The following is a 21,967-nucleotide window of genomic DNA, read 5'->3' as shown; positions in this document are numbered from 1 at the left end:
GGAAATTGAGCAAGTCTACACACACACACACACACACGCACACATATGTATATATATATATATATATATATATATATGTATATATATGTATATTTATACATACACATAAACAGATGGTGATATTAAGAAATAATACAAAAATCGTCTGTTTAATGTAATTTTATGAGTGCAACCAAGGTATCCACTAATAAACATAGCACAAATACCTTCGTAAATAAAAACGCGTGACAGATGTGGCCTTGAACCAATAGAATACACGTCTGACCACAGGTCACTCGCTGACTGTCTGGATTTAACCTATTGGAAGAAAGAGTAGGCGGGGCATTGAGGAGCCCTTTTTACCTTAATGTTTTGCGTGGAGCGATACACGTTTGGTTGAGCTATGAATGAGGGGCCATCATCCCGGCGGCTCGGAGGTGGAAAATACAATTTAACGATTCTGTAAATGCATTTAAAATGAGCCACCTGGGTTTTCTGACAGGTACCTGAGTGACCTTTCAATGCCATTTCGTCTCGCTGTTAGGTAAGTGTGTTTCTAACAGTGGAAGTTATGTGATTTTTGAGCGACAGAGCTTGCAACAGACCTGTTTATTTGTCTGTGCCTCTAAGTAGCAAGCTTGCTAGCAGATTTTTTTTGTACTCTTTTTGGAGGCGATGGGAGGAGGAGAGGGGGGCAATCAGTCATTTTGAGACAAAAGAATCGTAGATAATTTCACTGTAACTTTAAATGCAGACAATAGGCAACCAGTAGTTAAATGTGGACGCTTTATGTGGCTTTTGTTAAAGTCTACATCCATGGGCTGTTTTGAACCGCCGTAAGTAGCGTTAGCTTATTCTTCAAATCGTGTATGTGTTTTGAGAAGAAGTAACCCAAACACACAGTTTCTCACACCATACTTACAAAATAACCTTGCTCGTCTTATCCACAATACCCCGATAGCTGTATCAGAATATCGAGCTGAGATCTGTTATGACCATAAGAGCACGTTTTGTGCTCTTGGTGCTCTGACTTGTGTTGTGACTTTCTGCTCACTTTGAAGGCTCTCTCATACGACAGCGTTCTGTTCCTGGTATTCCCAATAACAAAGGCTTTTGTTGTTTCAGGAACTTATCCCACCTTCTTTGTGTATCAACTATTTGCTCAAAGAATGACTACAATAACGTCAAAAACTTCCCCCTGAAGCAGCCATTAACTTTGTCAAGCTGAACCTAATGGGCAGCACACTTGAATATTTAGACCACATTGATGCGAACACAGACACACTTGTTAGGTCTTCAGCTAATTGTTTTCAGGAGTGATCAAAGTCTTCCAGAAGTTCAAGGGTTGAGCCTGCAAATGCTGAGAAGGAGCTTGGGTTTTTAGAGTAATTCACGAAAGACAGTTGTTCCTTCTCCCTGGCAGCAGAGTTGAGAAGTTTTGCATCACTCGGTTCACGGTGTCTCAGTAGTTGTATCTGAATTATCTTTCGAGCCTCACTGATCAACAGGGCTGCTGCTTGGTCGTAGCATGTGTGCTTCCATCTATAAGCATGGAATGTATTAAAATACAGGCTGTATTACAGGATGAGGTTGCTTTAGCAAGTCAGATTTTGTGTTCTCATCTAAAACTAGATGTTTAGTTTGCATTGGTCACTGAATTACTTTATTTCTCCTGATGTATTATTATTATTTGCTTGCTTAATGTTTCAAAACCATTACCCTGTTACTGACCAGGGTTTGTTATGACTCACTTTTTGTACAAGTGGGTGACATTTAGGCAGTGACACCGTTTTCTTTTTTTTTATTACATATAGACATAGATATCCAATGTCAGGATATTTCTCTTATCATTTTGACAATAAATGGTTCAAATGGGATTGTAGCTTGTCATGCTCGCAAGCTGGCTTCAATGAGTTTCTAAAGAATTTGCATAAAGGAAAGACACCACCTGGGGTCACAGGATCATCTCCACCGTCCAACACTTAGTATGAAATCAATATTTATACAAATGTACCTGACCTTGGATATGCCAGAATTTGCCAGTCTTTGACGACGGATGTGGGAGCTTGATTTTGCTTAACCACAGCGTCATCAAACCTTCTTTCTATTGATGGAATGTGGAAATTGGCCAAAATTTCAATGTGCACCTGTACATTTGTCATGTAAGTGAAGACTGGGACCCTACATCTTTCGGGGCTGCGTACATTTTCTTTCTTTTTTCTTTTTTTAATCCCAGGCAGTCAGTCATCTTTATGTTTCATTGGACTCACACCAAACGAAGTGCCAGCATCCTCACTTTGCCTGTGCAGATTGGTGATTCATCACTGAAATATCACTTTCGTGCAATCATTCACAGTCCATTACTGCTTCTCTGCAGCCCACTGTAACCTTGTTTTCTTCTGATTAGATGTTAGCGATGGTTTACATTTGGCTTTTCTGTGTGTAAGTCCTGTTTCCTTCAGCTGTTTTCTCCCTGTTTGGTCACAGACGCCCACTCTTGTTTCTGCCCATTTGTTTTCCTTTTTTTTTTTTGTTATTGTACATGTTTGTAATTTCAAGGCATTCGCTTTCAGTTTTCTTAGATGTCTTTATTTGTCTGCCTGCATGCTTTCCTTTTACAACCTTCCCATGATTGTTCTTGTTCCAACTTTTAGACTGACTGGAAAGAAACGACATCTGTTGCCTCACTCTGAGTTGATTTACCTTCTTGAAGGAGTTTTTTAATCCTTTCCATTGTCTCCGGCGACGGCTCTCTTGTTTAGGCTATGTTCCTTGTCAGTCAGCAAGGTGCACCAGCTTCTTAAGCTCTGCGAGCACAGTTTTATGACATGTATATGTTTTTCTCTACAAAATGAAAAACAAAGCTGAAAAAGAAATTCTAGTGTGAAGATTCTATCATTTTTGTTTTTATTGAAAAGATTGACAAACAGAGAGAGAGTTGTTTGTATGAAATACAGTCCATGCTTCAAAAACATGTGCAGGGTGTGTAGTGCTTAGACTGCCAGGCTGTTTGATTCACAAGGAGGGTGTGATGGATACAATAAGTGTGGGCGCAATATCATCACTTCAAAAGGAAAAGTTTTTACCCCTATTTTATCTCACTTTTTGTATCTTCATAACCATTTTTTATGTTTGTGCTGATCTGTGTTTTCTTTGTCTGTTTTTTTCCAGGTTTCTTTGGATACTCTCCTCTCGGTTTATTTTATACTTCAAAGATTCCCCCGGACTACTAAAGACCGATGCCTTAGTTGTGACATTACTCAGAAAACCTACATACACTCAGTCTATATATTTTTTTCAGGCCCATCGCCCGTCTCATCTTCATACCTCTCTTCCCCCCCTTTTTCTTTTGCCTTGCATCAAGTGGAAAGGGTCACAGGTCGCTCGAGTCCACTTAAACAAACGCAAGCCATCATGTCCTCCATCCTTCCCTTTACTCCCCCTGTTGTGAAACGCCTCCTTGGATGGAAGAAGACACCAACAGGCAGCGGAGGTGCAGGAGGAGGAATTGGAGGAGTTGGGGAGCAGAATGGAGGAGGACAGGAGGAGAAATGGTGTGAAAAAGCTGTGAAAAGCCTGGTGAAGAAGCTTAAGAAGACGGGACAGCTGGATGAGTTGGAGAAAGCTATCAGCACACAGAACAGCAACACAAAGTGTGTCACCATTCCCAGGTGAGAGCAAGATACACAGATTTAGTATGTTTTCCTTTTTTACGTTGCTGAAATGGACACACAACATTGGAGCTGTCACAACAGCTATATACGGTTGGACAACTATGTGAAGTACTCACTCTTTCAGCCATTCTCATGCACATGCACGTGCGCTTGGACACAGACCAAACGTGTGTGTGAGAATGTGTGTGTAGGTGACTTTTCAAGATCTAAACAAATATACTGTCTCAGTTAATATTCTGGCATACTGCCACATTTTTTTTTGTTTCTTTGATACATTACTTAAGTGATTGATCATCCAAATGAATTCACTGATTTGCACATTTTTGATATTATTTATTTTCCCCTAACACCTTCACAACAAAAACCACATCCGCTGGGAGTTTACACCGGTGTGCCGCAGTACCACCTATTTTGACACGCACAGCAAGGTGTAGAAAACGCATGAAAACAAGAAAAGGACGATTGGCAGCCACACACTTGCAGGAAGAGAAGCCTCTGTTGTGCAACAACAGGTCCACTTCCCCATTATGCCATGCCAAAGGTTAGCTAGGCTACAGAAGTGAAACCTGACTTAAGGAAACAGATGTTCCGCACACGATGCCGGCTCCAACTTGAGTCGATCAGAATGAATTAAGCTACGGTCACGTGGTAAAGAAAGTCTGCTGTCTTTCATTTTCAAGGTTTTACATTTCAGGATGCAGTTGCTTTGCTAAGATCATTGCTGATGTCTTTCCTCCTTGGCATTGCGTTAACACACACACACACACACGCACACACACAAGGGTCCAGACCAGAAAACTGTCAAAATGTCTGCTTTTACAGAAGTGCTCACACATAAGCAGCACCTGCTTGTTGCTCTCAATCCCTGTGTAAGGAGTAAGGTGTACTTGCACTGCTTCAACATTTTGGCCTAGGTTTTGCTTAATTAATCATTTTTCGCTTGTATGTCCATACCTACTGTTTCTTGTGGCAAAATGATACAAAAAAACATGCGCACACACACACTTTCATCCTTACTATTTAGATTTTAGAATCATCTAAATGTGCATATTTTTGGATCACGTGGCTGTAGTTGAATAAATGTTGTTCTTGGGGTTGGACTAATTTTAAGAACTGCTAAGAATAGCATGTTTTTCTTTCTTTCTTTTTAATTTTTTTTAAAGCACACGATTAAACCCTTAAAATTGAAAGAGGGATGCTTTCATCTTTGCATGTCTGTATTTGCAGAAAACCATACCTTGCGCCGTGTTGTGCAGTGGTTTAATATCTTCTGATAGGATCTACTTTGTGGTCTTCTGCAGACATGCCATAACGAATTTGCAAAACCTTTTTTTTCCAAGCCCATTAAGATTAGAAGAGTTTCACCAGAAATTCAAATTACTTTAAAGCAACCACGGAGAAGTTTGTGAACCTTTAAAACTGTGTGTTTCTGGCTTTTTTTTTTTTTTTGATGGATGAATACTTAATTCATCTAGAAGGAAATTGTGGAAAAGTAAATTCAAATTCACTGCATTCTGGTGTTCCTCTCTGTTATGCTTTCCAATCAACGAAGAACTTCATGCCTGAATCAGTTCCAAAAAAAATGATAGAGACCTCCCTCCCTTTGGAAGTAAAGCCTACAAAGCTTTACACCTGGCATTTGTGCAATAGGTTTACATAAAGCAGGTCAATTATTGAAGCAAACAAACAAGGAAATCTTAAAGGCTCTTCAGAGCAGTTAGCCAAAGACCCTGACAGCTTGGCAGAGGCAGCGCACGAGAACCCGAAGCTTTGATTGCTATTGAAGCGTTTGTGCACTGGTAACTGAAATAGTTGGAAGTCTTAAGAGAGAAGATGAAGCAGTTGGTGAAATGATGTAACAAAACGTTTTGCAGTGAAGAAAAGATTGTCACTGGACTTAAAGCTTCATACAGCGTATTGCACGAGGTTTAAAGCCTCTACTGTGAGGGAACTCTTACCCCTTCAGAGCCAGTGTTCAGTAAAATAAAAAATAAATAAATATATATATATATATTAATAAAAAGGACAAAATAAAAACTATTTTATTTAGATACCTGTGTGTACTCTGAAAGCACTCCAACTAACCCACATGGTTCATCGGTTCTTTGTTTTGTCAACTGGAAACTGTCAGTCTAGCTTTTGTGTAAATCTTTTGCATCTGAAACATTTAGCAGCGCTGCTACTTTGCGCCGTCAGTTACTGGTCATTGGTATTTCTGTGTAGGTTCACAATGGTGTTGTGTGATCAGGGAGGCAAGTGGAGACACTATTGGAAGTAAAGTCGGCACCTTGAGATTTGATTTGGCTTACCATTCAGAAGGTTGCAATGCAGTCATGAAGTGATTATCAGTGCATCTTTATTTATTTTTTTTTAAGTCAGTTATTTCTAATCGTGCATTGGTATTCTTCCAATATATTTTTCTAATAAAACAAATGCAAGAGATGTGGCCAATTAACTGGAAGGTCTCATTTGCCAAGTGCCTTGAAAAAGTGTGCCTGTAGTAGCAGTAAATTGATTTGACGGCAGCATATTTTGAATTAGTAACACAAACAAAAAAACTTCTAACCAACATCCTCCTTTTATAATCACTTTTATTTATTCCTCTTATTTGGACGATTTGAGACACCTTCTGCCATTAATCTGACTGAATGTGTAGTATTCTGTGGCGTTGTGGCACATTATGTGTGTAAAGCTATCCTACCTGCTTTTAATAAATTATTCCATGATTTCAGCTCAGGCCTCGTTGTGCAGTGTGGGGATTACTGTGTCAATAAGATGTCTTCGCAGTGGGATGCACACTCACTCTTTTCCAGTAAAAGTTCAAATGGCTTATTTGCGTCAGTCTTTTCGGGGTTTTAGGAAGCTTTGATATCACTTGCTCAGTGGTCCCCTGTTGTCAGCAACTACAGCTGGGTGCTTTTCATCCTCTCCAGGCTGGAAACGTGTAATGTGGTTTTAACATGTTTGTAGTGCATCCAATATATTTCAGGTCGACTTCATAGAAGCCAAAGTGCTGCCACATACTAGCTCTTAAATCAGATGGGTTCCATTCAGATTTCTTGTGCATTCTACAGACTGTCTGGGTGTTTCACTTCTGCTTTCACTTCTTTTTAATGGTCCATCAACATAACTATATCCATTTTTATATTTGTGAACGGATTTGGAATCTTGCACATCTGCATCTTGATGCATCTGAGATTTGTTTAATTCCCCCACAAGACACCAGAGCAGGTAAATCCCTGTCATGATAGAAGTGGAAAAAGTCAGACGAGCCCTTAAAACATGCATGTGATTCATGTCAGTCAGCCCGCTGAGCATCAGGATAACTGTAGGCTGCTCTGTAGATATTTTATGAGGCCCCCCTTCTTATATATTAAATTTTATTTCTCTCCTTTAAGTCACTTTGTTTAGTTGTAATTAGAAGGTATAAGTGATGTGATTAGTTCCCTTAGAAAATGTAACATTTCCGATGCCTTGACACACACCCATACCCAAACCAGCACTGTTTTTTTTATCAATCCCATTTCTCCTCAAATTAGTTTTTGACACATGGAAACAAAACCGGAAATCAAGATCTCATTTACTTCTTACTTTACAACATGATCTGGGTAAATCTGGTTATGCATCTGGCTAGACGGTCCATTAGTGTACAGCCCAGTATTGACCAAGCTGTATAAAACCAATTAGCAGCTTGAAAGGTGAGAAGAAGAAGAAGGAAGAAAAAAAGCTTAGCAGGTGCACTGTTAGCAGAAGGGGTGTTAATGTGCTGTTTGTGTTCACGTTTCCTTCATCGTGGAAAATGTAATGATCTGTGTTTATTGATGACGGAAAATGGTGTTCTGATGATGTGAGATCTGAATGAAACCTTTTGGCTCTTATTCCAATGGCAGGAAAACTGATTTTAACTGGAAAAAAAAAACAAAAAAACCTGAAGTTTGTACAGTAGATGTTTATTCAAGATGACATCGCAGCACACTCTGTATTGCAAAGTCAATGTTGTTTATGCAAAAAAATATGTATACTGGCCTGAAATAATTGAGTATCAGTGTGAAGAAAGCAGAAGTCTGTTTGAATAGTCTTTTCCTCTCAGGTATAACCGAATGGAATGACTCTGAAACCGCAGCGGATTCAATTCTTTAAATGCTAAGATAAGGGATTTTTTTTTCTTCCTTTGCCTCCTTTAGCATAGAACACAGTGGAAAACCATCAATGAAACAAAGGAAAGAGAGTAAGAGTGAGCAGGCTGTGAGAGCAGTGCTTCCTTCCTTTTTGGAATGATGAACCTTGATTATAAACTAATATTTTACATTGTTTTGTTATACAAATGATATGCATGAGGTGGCCTTCGTGTAACAGTATGATAAGATCGCATTCGATGAAGTTTCTAAAGCACTTTCTGGAGAAAATTTGTTGAGCAGATGTAGTTTCAGTGCTGCAAACCCCGTCTTTACCTAAGCTCTCAAGAATTCCCCCTACCGTCTTTCCTTAACCTCTTGACATTTTTGCACAACGTCAAGGAAAGGCCTTAGGACAAGACGGTAGGAGGTTGTTTTTTTTCATGCTTTTCTATGGGTACCCTAGATATGTTGGATTTGCAACAAGTGCAGCTAAAGAGGGTGAAAAAGGACTAGCGAGAGGGAAACCTTGCGAGATCGCAGACCTTTCTGACCTGTTTCTTCACTCTGAGGAATGTTGGCGAGATACTTGCTCTCCAAGTGGAACTGATAAGGTCACAGTTGTTCTTTTAGGTCATTTTCTTGAATGCAGCCCTTGTCCTGCCAGGAAGTTTAACGGAATAAGGAGGTTTTATGTTTTGCATGGTTTCAGAGCAAGTTAAGACTCTGTTCTTTCAGCGCCATCATCAGACATGTCCTCAGTTTAAAGAGTTTGCTCTTATCTCTGCTTGTGCTGCGGAGAGGGGACAACTGTGAATTTATGAATAATTGAACATGGGCAATTAAGTGTTTTCCACTTTGTTTGGTTTGCTGATTTTATGATTGGATTGCAATGAAACTACACTGTTTACTAAAAGACAGGTTGTCCATACGATGTTGATTATTTGCCAATAGTGGCATTAAGGAGTTGAAATGGATCTGTAACTACCATCATTTATCCTGGCTTGATGGCAGCTCAACAAAAATGTCTTCACGTTGGGGTCAACCCTGTCATACAGGGCAGGATGTAGTGCTTAAAAGTACACATCGGTTTTCACTAGATAGCATTCCAGGCTTTTGATGCATGGCTCACTTCCCTTTGAACACAAGGAAGCAAGGCTGATAAACCCTTAAGATAAATTGCTCTGGTTCTGGTCTTGCTGTTGTCTTTTTTGGCGAGTGGGGGTTGGATGGAGGATGTCAAAAGGGTATCTGGAGGACTCGGAGGTGATAGCAGGTGTAGAGCTTTGCCGTGTTCTGTTTTGAGTGGAGTTGGTCACTGTGTCAGACTGCAACAACTCAAATCTGTAGAGACAGTAGGTTTGGGTAGCTGTTATGGAAATCTCTGTAGCCTCAGTTTGAGAGGACGTTTTTGTCTGTTTAATTTGTGTTTACATAGAGATTCCTGTGTAGTCTTTTGCATAAATTCCAATTGTACTTAAACCACTTTATATTACAATTCTTGCTCTCTAGTTTTCCTCCAGAGTGATTGGCAGACTCGCATATGAAGGTCAAGTTTCATGCTCAGACTAAGAGCTTTTGACAGGCAGACTCTGAAGGGATTTTACTTTTGACCTTTAAGTCAGATAGAAGGCTAAACATTGTCTTTGTTTGGTGATACTATGAGTTGAGTTGTGGAGCTCTATGGTTATGTCGATAAGTGTTGAGATAAAGTCTTGTACATGGTGTTAACTTTGCTGTGATCAGACGGCACAATCTCTTGTCCAATAACGCCTGAGGAAACTCAACAAGCTGCGTTCTTCACACTCACTACTTTTGTGTGCACATGTACACATTAGTGTTGGAGATGTTTGGTTTTTTTGTATTCTGTTGTTGTGTCTTGACACATTCGGCATTGTCCTGAATTTATTCATCTATGTCCTCAATGACATGCATTCTCATGCATTTTCTCTAGGACTGTTACACTTCTTATTTCCTGGAAATGACCTTTTAGAAAAGTGAATTTGGAGTGTTTGTACTTAAGATATTACTTGCAGTCAGGCTTTGTAGGAGCTTCCTTTTATCTTAAAGCACTATGATAACAAAAAACATTTTTCAGAATGTCGGTGCTTTAACAAAATTATGAACCGTTTCATTCTCCAATTGCATGTTACATGTTCCATTGGTGTGACTCCATGTGTTTGATTTACTTTCAGAAGATCAGTTTATGTGGGATAATCTGTCCTCTAAATGTGTTAACAGGTAACCGTAGTTCAGTCCCCTCTTACCCTGTGCATCAACTGATTGCACCACATCAGAATTTGTCTGATTTTGATTTGTCTCACGATCATCTGTCATCCATTAAGTCTCTTACTGAGAAGCAGAAGGTGGGATTTTTTTGTCCTGCTCTTCTCATCAATAAGAGACCAACTGTACACATGAAATCTCATCTTAATAAGTTACAACACCTCATGTTTGCCATCTGTTTGCTTTTATTTTGATTCCTTTTTCCACTTGTCTTGTGTGTGTGTGTGTGTGTCGTGTGTTGCGTCTGTAGCAATTGCTCAGACCTTTGGGGTCTAGGCTCAGGCCACACGATAGAACAGTGGGAGTCTGCAGGCATGTACGGATACCCTGACCACAGCAGGTGAATACACTCACATGCACACAAATATGCAATGCATTGGCTGTCGCTATAGATCCTTTGATCCATGACAAATGCTCTGCTGCAGAATGGTTTATATGATCAACACACTGGCTGCTTTTGCTCACAGCCAAGTCTGCCTTTCGGACTCAGGTATCTTTTAGCTGTTTGCCATTTTCTCTTCTTACTTTCTCAGGTCACTGGACGGCCGCCTTCAGGTGTCCCATCGTAAGGGCCTGCCCCACGTCATCTACTGCCGTCTATGGAGATGGCCAGACCTTCACAGCCACCATGAGCTCAGGGCCATTGACACATGCCAGTATGCGTTCAACCTCAAAAAGGATGAAGTGTGTGTCAACCCCTACCATTACCAGAGAGTGGAGACGCCTGGTAATGAGCCTTGATAATTCTGTGTCTGTCTTCAATATCGCTTTTGCTCCAAGTACCGTTTACTGTGTTATTGTGTTAATTTTCCATATTTTTCACATGCACTGGAGGCAGGGTGTTGCACTTGTGTTCTTTACATGTAATAACACAGTTTTGACACTCCCTTCCTCACTAGTGCTGCCTCCGGTGTTGGTGCCACGCCACGCAGAGATTCTGACAGAGCTTCCACCTCTAGATGACTTTACAAACTCCATCCCCGAAAACACCAACTTCCCTGCGGGCATAGATCCTCCCAATAACTATATACCAGGTCTGTATGCAGCACAGGATTCCCCCCCCCAGATTTTTTTAAATTCACTTCTGACATTACTTCTCATGGAAGACATTCTTTCGTTATTTGTTCATTTTTATAGACACTCCTCCACCTGGCTACATGAGTGAAGATGGAGAGACCAGCGACCAGCAAATGAATCAAAGTATGGAATCAGGTAGATTAGTTGAGTTTTATGCTAGTAAATGAGCAAAAACACGGGAAAACAACCTGCTATTAGGTCAGCACCTTGAAGGAAGCGTTTCTTTTTTTAACGTTAGAACACAGTTTAGCAGTTCAGTTTACATGCAGTAAGCTATATATCAGGTGTTAAACAGAAAACAATGTGCATAAAATGTGTTTGTTTCTCTGCCAGGCTCACCAGCAGAAATGTCTCCAAGCACCCTGTCACCCGTCAGTCATGGCCTGGGTAAATTGCTCTCTTTGCGTCTTTCAGATTATTCTTATTCTTTATAAAGTCTTTTTATAGATCTTAAAAGTAAGACCGTATTGCATAAATATTTCTTCTTTGGTCTCTTTTCAGACCTTCAACCGGTCACCTACAGTGAACCGGCTTTCTGGTGCTCTATAGCCTACTACGAACTGAACCAGCGGGTCGGAGAGACATTCCACGCCTCCCAACCATCTCTGACAGTCGATGGCTTCACCGACCCCTCCAACTCTGAACGCTTCTGTTTAGGGCTCCTTAGCAACGTTAACAGAAATGCAACTGTTGAAATGACAAGGAGACATATAGGCAGGTTCACGAAAGAAGTGGCGCAGCAGTTTATCAGTTATTGGGAGTTGAGAATGTTCAACAGTCTGACAGCGCTATGTATTTATCTTGGTATTTTTTTGTCCCATCTTCTGCAGGACGTGGCGTTCGGTTATATTACATCGGTGGGGAGGTTTTCGCCGAGTGCCTCAGTGACAGTGCCATTTTTGTCCAGAGTCCCAATTGTAACCAACGATATGGCTGGCACCCCGCCACAGTCTGCAAGATACCACCAGGTTTATACACTCATGCAGACCTCCAGTCTGTTTGGCTGACAATATAAATTGCTGTGTTGTTTTCTATTCATACGTATGATTTCACTCCATCTGTTATAAGGGTTAGCTTGAATTAAAGCGAAGGATCAGAAATAACCACCACCAAACAAGACTCACCTGCCCAGTGAAAATGAGCCTGGCTGATATGCAAAAAAACACAACTTTTTTCACCCTCCAGCTGATACACAAAGAATATAAAGCTGGAGGAAAGGCACTAAGATCGTCCCCGATGTGACAGTATTTCTCACACACTCGCCCACACACTGACTCATCTGTACCCATGTAACTTTGAACATTTAATTCCTGGCCAAATGAGTGTGAACTGCATCATTACTGAGGTGCAGAGCTGTACAGAAACCAAACACAAGGGTCTTGTAGACGTTCAGGCTTAGGTCTTGTCAGCCTTGTGGAGAATAATTGCTGACAAAACACCTACACTTCACAATGCTTCTGCTCGTCGCTTGAGTCAGTAAGTAAGTGAGTAAAAACACTCATTTTCAACCGTTTGCACAATGCTGCCGGGTAAGTCACTATTACATTTGGCTTAGTTTTGTAAAACTTCTTTTAATTTTCTTTAATAGGATTTAAACAAAAAGAGCTGGAAGTATTTGCATTGGCGTCATCAGCCCTGAGCTGGAAGAAGATGCCGGGTGTCACACTTATCTCTCGGTTGTGGATGACGAGCCTGAGCCTCCCATCTGTCTTTTTCTCTTTTTAGGCTGTAATCTGAAGATTTTTAATAACCAGGAATTTGCGGCGCTGCTGGCTCAGTCAGTCAATCAGGGGTTCGAGGCAGTGTACCAGCTAACCCGAATGTGTACAATCAGAATGAGCTTCGTCAAGGGCTGGGGAGCGGAGTACAGGTTTGTTCCACTCTCATGCACATCATTCCATTGTATTGATATTCAGAACAAGTAGAGGCCTGTGAGATTCCCTTCAGATCACAGAAGTTCACTGGTGTGTCCCTCTTAAGCGAGATCATGCTGAAAACTAAGACCCTACCTCTGTGGGTACTGTGAGCTTTTTTTTTCTCTTGGGTTTTAATGCCGTTCAAGTTTTATGAGTTTTTTCAATGTTTTATTAAGTGTTGTGATTGAGGAAAATCCTTAAACTCTAATGACAGTTTTTTTTAGGCTTCGCTTTGCAGTTGTAAATAGCCCAGAGAGGCATCTTTTTAAAAACTTCAGTGATATATAAGGGGCTTTTAATGTTCTGTTCTGTTCTGCTCCTGCTCCTGGCTTTGTTTTGTGTGTTGGTGACCCAGGTACCAGACAGCAGTGTGTTTTTTTTTGTTTTTTTTTGGTGTTTTGGCTCGTCCTCACCAGTCTGTGTGAAGCAAGTCTGGTTAACAGCTGGGCTGGACCATCCACTGTATTTGACCATCTGGCTGGATTTGGGAACTCCCATTCACTTTCTATTTATCAGTTGTTGTACAAGAACACCGCTGTGCCACATCCCACAAGTAACATTCCTCCCACCAATAGGTTGTGGGACCGGCTGTTGTTATCAGTGTCAAATGAAGACATCCTGTCACTGTTACTAAATTCCTCTGGGGTTATGATTTAATCAATGACGCATCACATGATATTTTATATTTCTTTAAGCTACAGCAGGGCCATACTTTCCCCTCACCCTTTTTTTTTTGTGTATTTCGTTCCCACAGGCGTCAGACGGTAACCAGCACCCCCTGTTGGATTGAGCTGCATCTCAATGGCCCCCTCCAGTGGTTGGATAAGGTGCTGACCCAAATGGGTTCACCATCAGTGCGCTGCTCCAGTATGTCCTAAACAGGGTTCCCAGCAAAGTCAGACTGACATTTCACAACATTTAACAGTTTGTCCTAAAGAAGAACACCATGCAGTCTTAAATGATGTACTAACAACATTTTAAAAACAATGGATCTGGGGGACAAGCTATTGACACCATACCATCATATAATGGAATGTTAACAGTGACACGGTCAGTTGACCTGAATGCCCCCCTTTTGTTGTGTTGGATCAACATCAGGCTGACTTTCTAATTATTATCAACTAAATAATTTAAATCAACCTGCAATATCCAAATGATGAGAGTGATGTCATAATGGACAAAACAACAGCTGGGCTCTGAACAAGAAGCTCGAGGCAGGATGGACCCTTTGTGTCGCCCTCACTGACACAACGGCAGTTTCGGGGATCAAGCATGTGACTTAGTAATTCTACAACAGTCTGGCAGAGCACTAGTTCAGCTTGACTCTTCACTACCTACTTACCACAGCACAACTGTGTCAATTTTTCTTCTTTTGTTTACACAAGGCTGACCAACAGTAGTACTGCCACTCCAGGCTTATGTTTAACCAAAGTCAACTTCACGCCTGGGCATGACTATTATTATCGTTATTATTATTCTTATTAGTGTTTTTTCTTTTCTTTTCTTGGTTTTGGTGACCAAACTTCCATTCCATCTTTGAGATATTCCTCCTTCTCGCCCTGTCGTTTCTGGGTTGTTGTGATCATAGATTTGTCTACACTGGACTGCATGGTCTTCAGCTCTTAAAGCTTTTTGTTTCATTGCTGCTTGCAATCAAACAAAATGTCAACGCAGAAACTTTTGCTATAACAAAAAAGGGGTTTCCTCATTCTGCTAAATGTTAGTTGAACCTGTCACATAACCCTTTGTATTTTTTTACAAACTGAGGAGTTTTCATTTTATTCTCTGATCAGCGATTACCCAGCACAAGCACCAAAACTAAGGAATTATCAGAGCAAGAGGTAGCGCATACAACAACGAATCTCCCCCTCTGGACATAATGGAACCCGCTTTTGAGCATTAGGGAGTTGACCGCAACCGAGTTTTTCACCTCTTGTTTTTCATAATTGTGCTTCACCGCTCTGCATGCTCTAACTCTCTCTCTCTCTGTTACACGCTCAATATTAGAGGAGCTTTGTGTAGATCTACAGGATTAAGACTGAGCTCGACACGTAAAAGTTTGCCTTCGTCCATTCGATAAAGTAATGCTCGTTGCTACGGCAGCGAGCATTACTTTCATTGTATGTGCGAGTCCACATACAATGAAAACGCACAAGTCTCTTGAACCGATGCACAGTTTTCCAATTATTGTCAGCTTATCAATAGGAAAAGTCCTACAGACTTTAAATACTAGTTTCTCTACTTTACTTGCACTGCCCCAAATTATGCACCCTTAAGAAAGTTGCCTTTGATGTAAATTACGATGTGCAGATAGGAATGTTGACAAACCATTTAAAATCAAGGTCAATTTCACTTTGATGTCTCCATATTTCAGAGTATTCACTGTAAAGATTTTGTTTCTTAAATTGTCAATTTGTTAATCAGCTTATTAAAGAGTGTCTGACGTACACATTTGATTTTTAATGAGATTTCTGATCTGATAAACCAGCTTGTACATTGGTATTTTTAGAATAAAGTATTCAAGCTTTAAGTGTTCAACAAACTAGTTATACGTCACATTTATTTTCTTTATGCAATGTTTTAGCTACATTTTGTATTTTCATGCATTTTTATATAAATATATATATATATAAATATATTTAAAATCATCAAAGCTTTCTTCCTTTTTATTAGAATGATTATTTTTCTTTTTTTAAAATACCCTCTTGAAGGATTTCAGCTTGATTGGTGATTTGTGCTATTTATCTGGCACGGGACATTCAGAGAGTTTGCCCACGGTAAATATTCATAAATGTGTGCTCAGTGACTGAGGAGCTTTTCCAATAACCATCTCCATTCCCTCAAAACCAGAATTGGCTTTAAAATGATAGAAGTGGCCGGGGAATCTTACAGTCTGCTTAATCAGCTTGTATCAAAGCATGTAGAGTAGTCTTTATAGTAACCAATTTTTCAGCTAAGAGGTGTGACCAAATACTACGTGAACATACTTATTTTCCGTTTATTGGCCTAATCTTTACAGTTTAATATTTGAGCTTTGCTTTGATGAATAGCTCTACAAGTGAACGGTCACACACACTCTTTTAGATATCAGAGGTCTGAGGTGTGTATGATATTTGGATAATTCTGCGGCTGTTCAATACAGGTTTGTGGGCTTTGTGTTGCAGCAGTTGGGATTTATTCAAATGGCTTCAACACTGGAGGGTCGCTTTTATTATTTTGTTTGAATTACATTTTTTTTTTTTTTTTATCCTGTGACTCTTAAATAACGTGGGACCTTCCAGTTTGCAGCGTAAACACTAATTCCAGTGCTACCATGCTTATACACTGTAAATTTAATGCGAGTGTGTTTACGTCCACACATGCCGTTAGAGGTCTCTGTCCTGTAAAGGTTTTCTCATGTGGGGGTCAAAATCCAGTGCACATACTGAACATTATCCAGAAAATGGAGAATTGTATGTGGGCATGTATATAAAAAGTATTTTATTGTGACTAGGTGTGGGACTTTGCCTTATCTGGACTCGTGTCACCAATCCCGGGTGTCCTGTTTAAACAGAATTAACGGTGGTTGTTGGTGGGATTGTAAACGCATTCATATCCTGCTTTGATAACCAATGATCGATGGAGAAGTATTCTCCTTTTAAGTATTGGTTTTTAGCACCGAAATGACAGACTTTTGTTTACCTAAACTTCCACCTCTTTAATGTTTAATCATGCATACTGTTAGCGTTCTGCCGAATCTGATATTCAACATTTGCATTTGAGAGCACACACTGATTGGCAGGTTTTAAACCTTTTTTTAATGTCATTTTAACCCATCTGGTTATTCATGAAAAGGTCAATTGCAACAAATACGTTAAGGTAAACCGTCATTGTTTAGCTAGCACTTCCAACCTTAAACCAGCCAATTTCTGTGGAATGTTTCATGTGTTTCATTTGTACACCTGTCTTGTGTTTTTCCCTCATTTATTCAGGGAAAAAAATTGGACTGAACAAGGTCAAGCCAAAATCGTACAACCCGACACACAAATGCAGTATTCATTTGTCATTGTTTCATTGCTGACCTACATCTTTATTCTATGCATTAATATAAAACTTTTTGGGAAATTCTACATAGTGTGTTTGCTGATGGTTAAGCATTCATTTGTGTGCATAATGCCAGGATTCAGCAAAAGCCTTTACATCTTTTTTTTAATTCATTTTTTTTTTTCTTCCTTTAAATGAGTGCCGACTGGCTCTTCTCACCTTCAGAGGCAAGGGTGGAATCAAATGAGGTTTTATGAAGGTCAACGCATTCTGCATTCCTATATACATATAGATATATCTCTGTCTATATGTATATCTTTTTTTTTTTTCTCCCTTATTGTGATAACAATTGTGTAGTCCAATATAAGCCTTTTTCTGGTGAGTCCCTAAAAAAAAGTGACTTTTTGGAAAAAGTGAAGTTCCTACATGTCACTAGTGATGTTCTATAGTTGTAATTTTACTTTTTTTTTTCCCATATACATTTCTTCTGCTTGCTATTAACAGAGCATATTCACTAGGCAACAATCTGTTAGTGGTTCTGTGTTCTTCAATCACTGAATTTCATAGACTTTCCAACTATCCTACATTTACGACTTCTTACAGTGTACACTAATAAAGCTGTTAAATTAATCTGAGAAATGGTCTCATTTGTGTGGCTGTCAGTAACGTCCACTCTGTGGAACTGCATGTTCACTATTAAGAGTCTGAAAGTAGGATTATACTTGATTGGTAGTCGATTATCCTGATTCTGGATCACTCTGTCTCAGAGATTTTGGCTTGACTGAAAGTATAGGTCATTCGTGCAGGAGTATTAGTCCTTAAGTATAGGAATTTTTTAAATACTGTCCCATTATAAAGGTTCTCATCTTTTACCACATCACATATGTTTATTGGAACAGCCCATAAGTGGTAAGGTGTACTAATTAACGAGGAACAGGTGTGGCAGGAAGAACGTGACGGGGGCTTTTCGCGGGCAATTCAGACTAACTTGATGACTGGCTTGATGAAGACCCGAACTCGAATCAACATACAACGTAAAAAATTGCGTACTTCTATGCGCCACTGAGACTGGAAGACTTGTTTAGACAGCTTGTTTTGGTTTTCAACGTAAGCCTAAACAGCCAAACAGTAACAAGCCTCTTAACATGGAGAAAAAACAAACCAAAAAAGAGAAAATCGGAACAGAAAATAATGCCTAAAAAGTGACAAATAAACCGTCCTCTGAGCAGAGTAATATAGAATAACTCCCAGCTCTCTGCCCCACCGCTGTTTCATTGTTTAGGTGAAAGTTGGTAATGTTTAGTCTTAAAAATGTATTGAAAATGAGTAAAAGTTGTCAAAGTATGTGGTGTACAGTAGGGTAGTGACGTTGCTATATGCCATGTGCTCTTCAAGCCAGAAGAGGGCGCTGGAATGACACAAGTGAAAAGCCTCTGAATGAGAGGCTGTATATCAATCTAGTTACGAACTGAAATGATTCCCTCTTTTTTTTCTTCCAAGAGTTACTATTCTTAAACGAGGCAATATTGGACTGATTTAGAAATCTGATGAGTAAATACATTGAAACTTAATCTGCATTTTTGCACAAGAGGTGGGGTTCTGTCCGTCTTTTTTTTTTTTTTTTTGAGTTCTTCACCAAAGAAGACTGTTTATGAGATGCCGCTCAAAGCAGATACTTCTACCTCTGCATGTCATCACCGCGCTCTAACTTAGCCTTCCTCCTGAACACTCCCATTCACACGAACATGCATATTCTCAGACACTGGATCACAACCCTGAAACAATTACTGTTTCGGGGTTGTAACAAATAAATGAAATTTTAATTCCTCCCTCTGAATAATTTAGATTTGTTTACTTTCAGGGAGTGAAACCTTTACCGCTTCCCTCTGTTTATTGAGCAGCAGGCTACTCAGCCAAATGACGGTCTTATAGTTAAACATCCCAGACACATTAAAACACATTAAAAACCTCTGCGGTGAAGAGATTTGGATTTAGTCTTTACAGACTTTCAGAGTATGTCTTTGTTTGCAGTTGTACCTCTTTATCTACCAATTGCAAGTGCGGTTTATTGCCATTACTATAATGTACCAAATGTATTGTCATTTCAAATCTGCAGATGTTATTATATTTGTTAATATTATTACTGCTACTACTAGGCATGCATAGTTTTATAAATACGTGGTACTTATCGGGCCTGTCTGTAAGAGTCTGTGATAGTGAACACACTATTTTATCTATGTTTTCTTTGTTTTTTTTGCATGTCAGAGTGAGTACTCTTTCTGTTTGACCCTCTCCATTACCAGAGCATCATTAGACTGTTTGTTGATACTCACCCTCCTTCCTTATGGTTTGGCCTTGGATTTCATCCAGTCCCCAGAGCCCTGTTACCATCCAGAGCAGTAAACATTTCCCAAACAAATTAATACCATATCCTGAGTGTACCTAAACTTTCTGGAAGAGTAATATAGACTGGTAATGTTGGCAGTCATTTTTGTCTGTTGTGGTTGCTAAACAGACTTCCGTTTGATCTTTCTTTTTTTTCCCCATAAACAAAAGCCTGTTAATTTTTTCCGTCTGTTGCATCTGCTTTATGGACTGGACATTTATAGGATACGCTTTTTCATATAGCAGTAGCAAATGTAAAATCCTTCCCAATGACGGTGTAATTCAGTCTGGTAAATTACATTGAAGGGCATACATACTGCAACTGTGAGCGTTCAACCTGCTACGGTGGTCGCATTTTAGCAGAAATATAAATTTGACAGTTGACCTGTACTGTGGTGTTATTTATTTGCTGTAGTTGTGTACCTGTCTAATGTTTTCCACTACACTGTCAAGGTAAAAATTCTACTTTTCACAGGTGAGGGGGAATTTTACAAATACACTGAACTCTCCAAGTCTGCCATCATTAATTCCTGGTGACATTGCAATGCAGGTTCCTGACATACAACCCGAGCACTGACCTTAGACTGTCATCTATCATTGATATGACTTTTGTTTTCAGACGTTGTGTTTTTGCCATCTGACAGCCCAGAGTACGGTTCCTCTCAGGCTTCCTTACATTTCACCCAACTGACCCCTTGTTTTTAAGCCTTACACGTGCCTCATTCTCTGGGGTGCTTCTGTCCTGAGCAGGGATCACTGGGTTGTGCCTTGTGGTTTGGTAGTATGGGTGTAGATTAACCCTTCTTCGGGGTGCTTAGAAGAAAAAAGTGTGTGTGTGCGTGTACATGTAGGCCACAATAACTGAAGAAGGGTAATCATGTATAAGTTATGTCAACTAATTAAGACTGGGTCCTAACCTATGGCTGACCCTAGTGTTACAACAATGCACCATCTAAGAGCTTTTGTACTTGTGGCCTCTTAGCCACAGTAGAGTGTTGGATGTCCTGGGTGTGTGTGTGCGTGTTTTGGCTGACTGGTAGTGCGGGGCTACCTTGATCTGGTAACTGGAGCACGAGAAGAGAAGAAACGAGAGAGCAAAGAGAAAAGGACAGTGAGAGAGCCAAGGAGAATGGAGATGGGTGAAAGAAAGGAAGTGGCTCTTCACTGAAAGAAAGTAAGAGAGAAGTAGAAGCCTTGCCCGTGTAATTAGGCTTAAATGAGTTTTCCACTGACTCAGTGGGTCGTGGCAGCACTGGGACAAAGATAGACTGAAGGTCAGGCAGTCATTGCGTCGGACGGGGCATGATGTGGTCATAAGAAGACGGGGCTAAAGGAAGGGATGCTGTAGGCTCTGTGGTTACTTTTTTTCTTTTTCCTGCAGGAGATGAATACTACCAGCTTTGTTTGTTTGATTGTTGGAGCAGAAAAAAACAAAAAACATTTCCATCTCACCTGTTTTCTGAAATGGAGAATAAATCCCATAAATCTCTAAACCAAAGGCCCTCATCCATGGTGTGTCAATAAAGGTTATTTCATCTTTTGTATTTGATTAGGTTTCAGACCTATATGAAGATATTATTGCGACTTGGCTGACAAATATTCCCTTTCATCAATAAATTGATCAAAATGGGAAAACTAAATATAATTAATTCACAATCAAGCCTGTCTGTAAATAAGCGGCAGACAGATCACTTCAGTCGGGATCCATTGCTACATGTTCGCTGATTTGGTTAAATGCAACATTCTTCAAAATTAGATGCTTGGGAACCCAGTCAGGATGGATTTTAAGAGCTCAAATTTAATGGTTGTGTTAGAATAAATAAAGTGGATCATGTGTTTTCTCAGTAATAAGTAATATGAGTGTATTTTAGCAGTCAGCTGAGTAAATATCTCAGTCTAACTGCGTCTAAATAAGTCTAACTGCCACATTGGTTTGTAAATATTTATACTGAAATAGTCATCCATCTCTGCATCCATATTGCTATCATTTTAGGCTGTACTGCTTTTATCTCTATGTCAGAGCTTTAACACACAGGGCATTACTCTTTTTCATACCTGTATACCAGACCTGTAACTGATTAACCATAACCAAGCAAAAAAAAAAACAGTTGCATGCAAGGAGGAGGAACAAGGGAGAAGCAAGTAGATGAGTGATAACTCTGGGGAGTTTTAAGTTCTTTAAAACATTCAACCATCCTACAGGTTTAGCTGTCACTCTTGGATAAACTAACAACTGTAACTGGATTATTTTAATACTCATCATTCCAAAATAAACCAAGACTAATTTCCTTTAACTCCATTTGGTTCCTTTACCCTCCCAAATACACAGGTCAAAAACAACCACGCTTTTAATGAATGAACTGTCCTCAAAACTGGTTGAGTTGTCTCTTTTTTCATAAGCTCTTCACTTCAATGTTGGTTGTGCATAAATTAATACTAATAGTCAAACTATATTTCTCATTGGTAGCAAGTGAATTCTACATTTAGTTAAATTAATCGGCCAACCATTGGG

General features: G+C 39.8%; 1 protein-coding gene across 3 annotated transcripts; it reads left to right on the top strand.

Annotated features, from left to right (window-relative positions):
- The first annotated feature begins 373 nt into the window (after positions 1–373).
- On the top strand, positions 374–17,233 carry smad2 (SMAD family member 2). 3 transcript variants are annotated; one of them, XM_072371566.1, is made up of 11 exons: positions 374–523; positions 3,151–3,650; positions 10,305–10,394; positions 10,588–10,781; positions 10,954–11,088; positions 11,192–11,254; positions 11,465–11,518; positions 11,633–11,845; positions 11,962–12,099; positions 12,857–13,001; positions 13,802–17,233. In XM_072371566.1, the coding sequence occupies exons 2-11, from the start codon at positions 3,394–3,396 to the stop codon at positions 13,923–13,925; spliced, it is 1,413 nt and encodes a 470-aa protein (XP_072227667.1). In that variant the 5' UTR covers positions 374–523; positions 3,151–3,393; the 3' UTR covers positions 13,926–17,233. The 3 variants fall into 3 exon arrangements, with proteins under 3 accessions (XP_072227667.1, XP_072227666.1, XP_072227668.1); XM_072371565.1 differs by having other exon boundaries at positions 11,192–11,266; XM_072371567.1 differs by lacking the exon at positions 10,305–10,394 and having other exon boundaries at positions 11,192–11,266.
- Positions 17,234–21,967: the final 4,734 nt, after the last annotated feature.

This window comes from Leuresthes tenuis, unplaced genomic scaffold (assembly GCF_036924035.1).
Source record: "Leuresthes tenuis unplaced genomic scaffold, fLeuTen1.0.hap1 SCAF_19, whole genome shotgun sequence".
Lineage (NCBI taxonomy): Eukaryota > Metazoa > Chordata > Actinopteri > Atheriniformes > Atherinopsidae > Leuresthes > Leuresthes tenuis.
The sequence above is the reverse complement of the archived record's forward strand: the minus strand, read 5'-3'. Positions and strand labels throughout refer to the sequence as shown.

Excerpts from the sequence above, each read along its gene's own strand:
- smad2 (XM_072371565.1), top strand. The coding sequence starts at position 3,394 with ATGTCCTCCATCCTTCCCTTTACTCCCCCTGTTGTGAAACGCCTCCTT. Across the intron at positions 3,651-10,304 it reads AAGTGTGTCACCATTCCCAG|CAATTGCTCAGACCTTTGGG; the intron begins GTGAGAGCAAGA and ends TTGCGTCTGTAG. Across the intron at positions 10,395-10,587 it reads GGATACCCTGACCACAGCAG|GTCACTGGACGGCCGCCTTC; the intron begins GTGAATACACTC and ends TTACTTTCTCAG.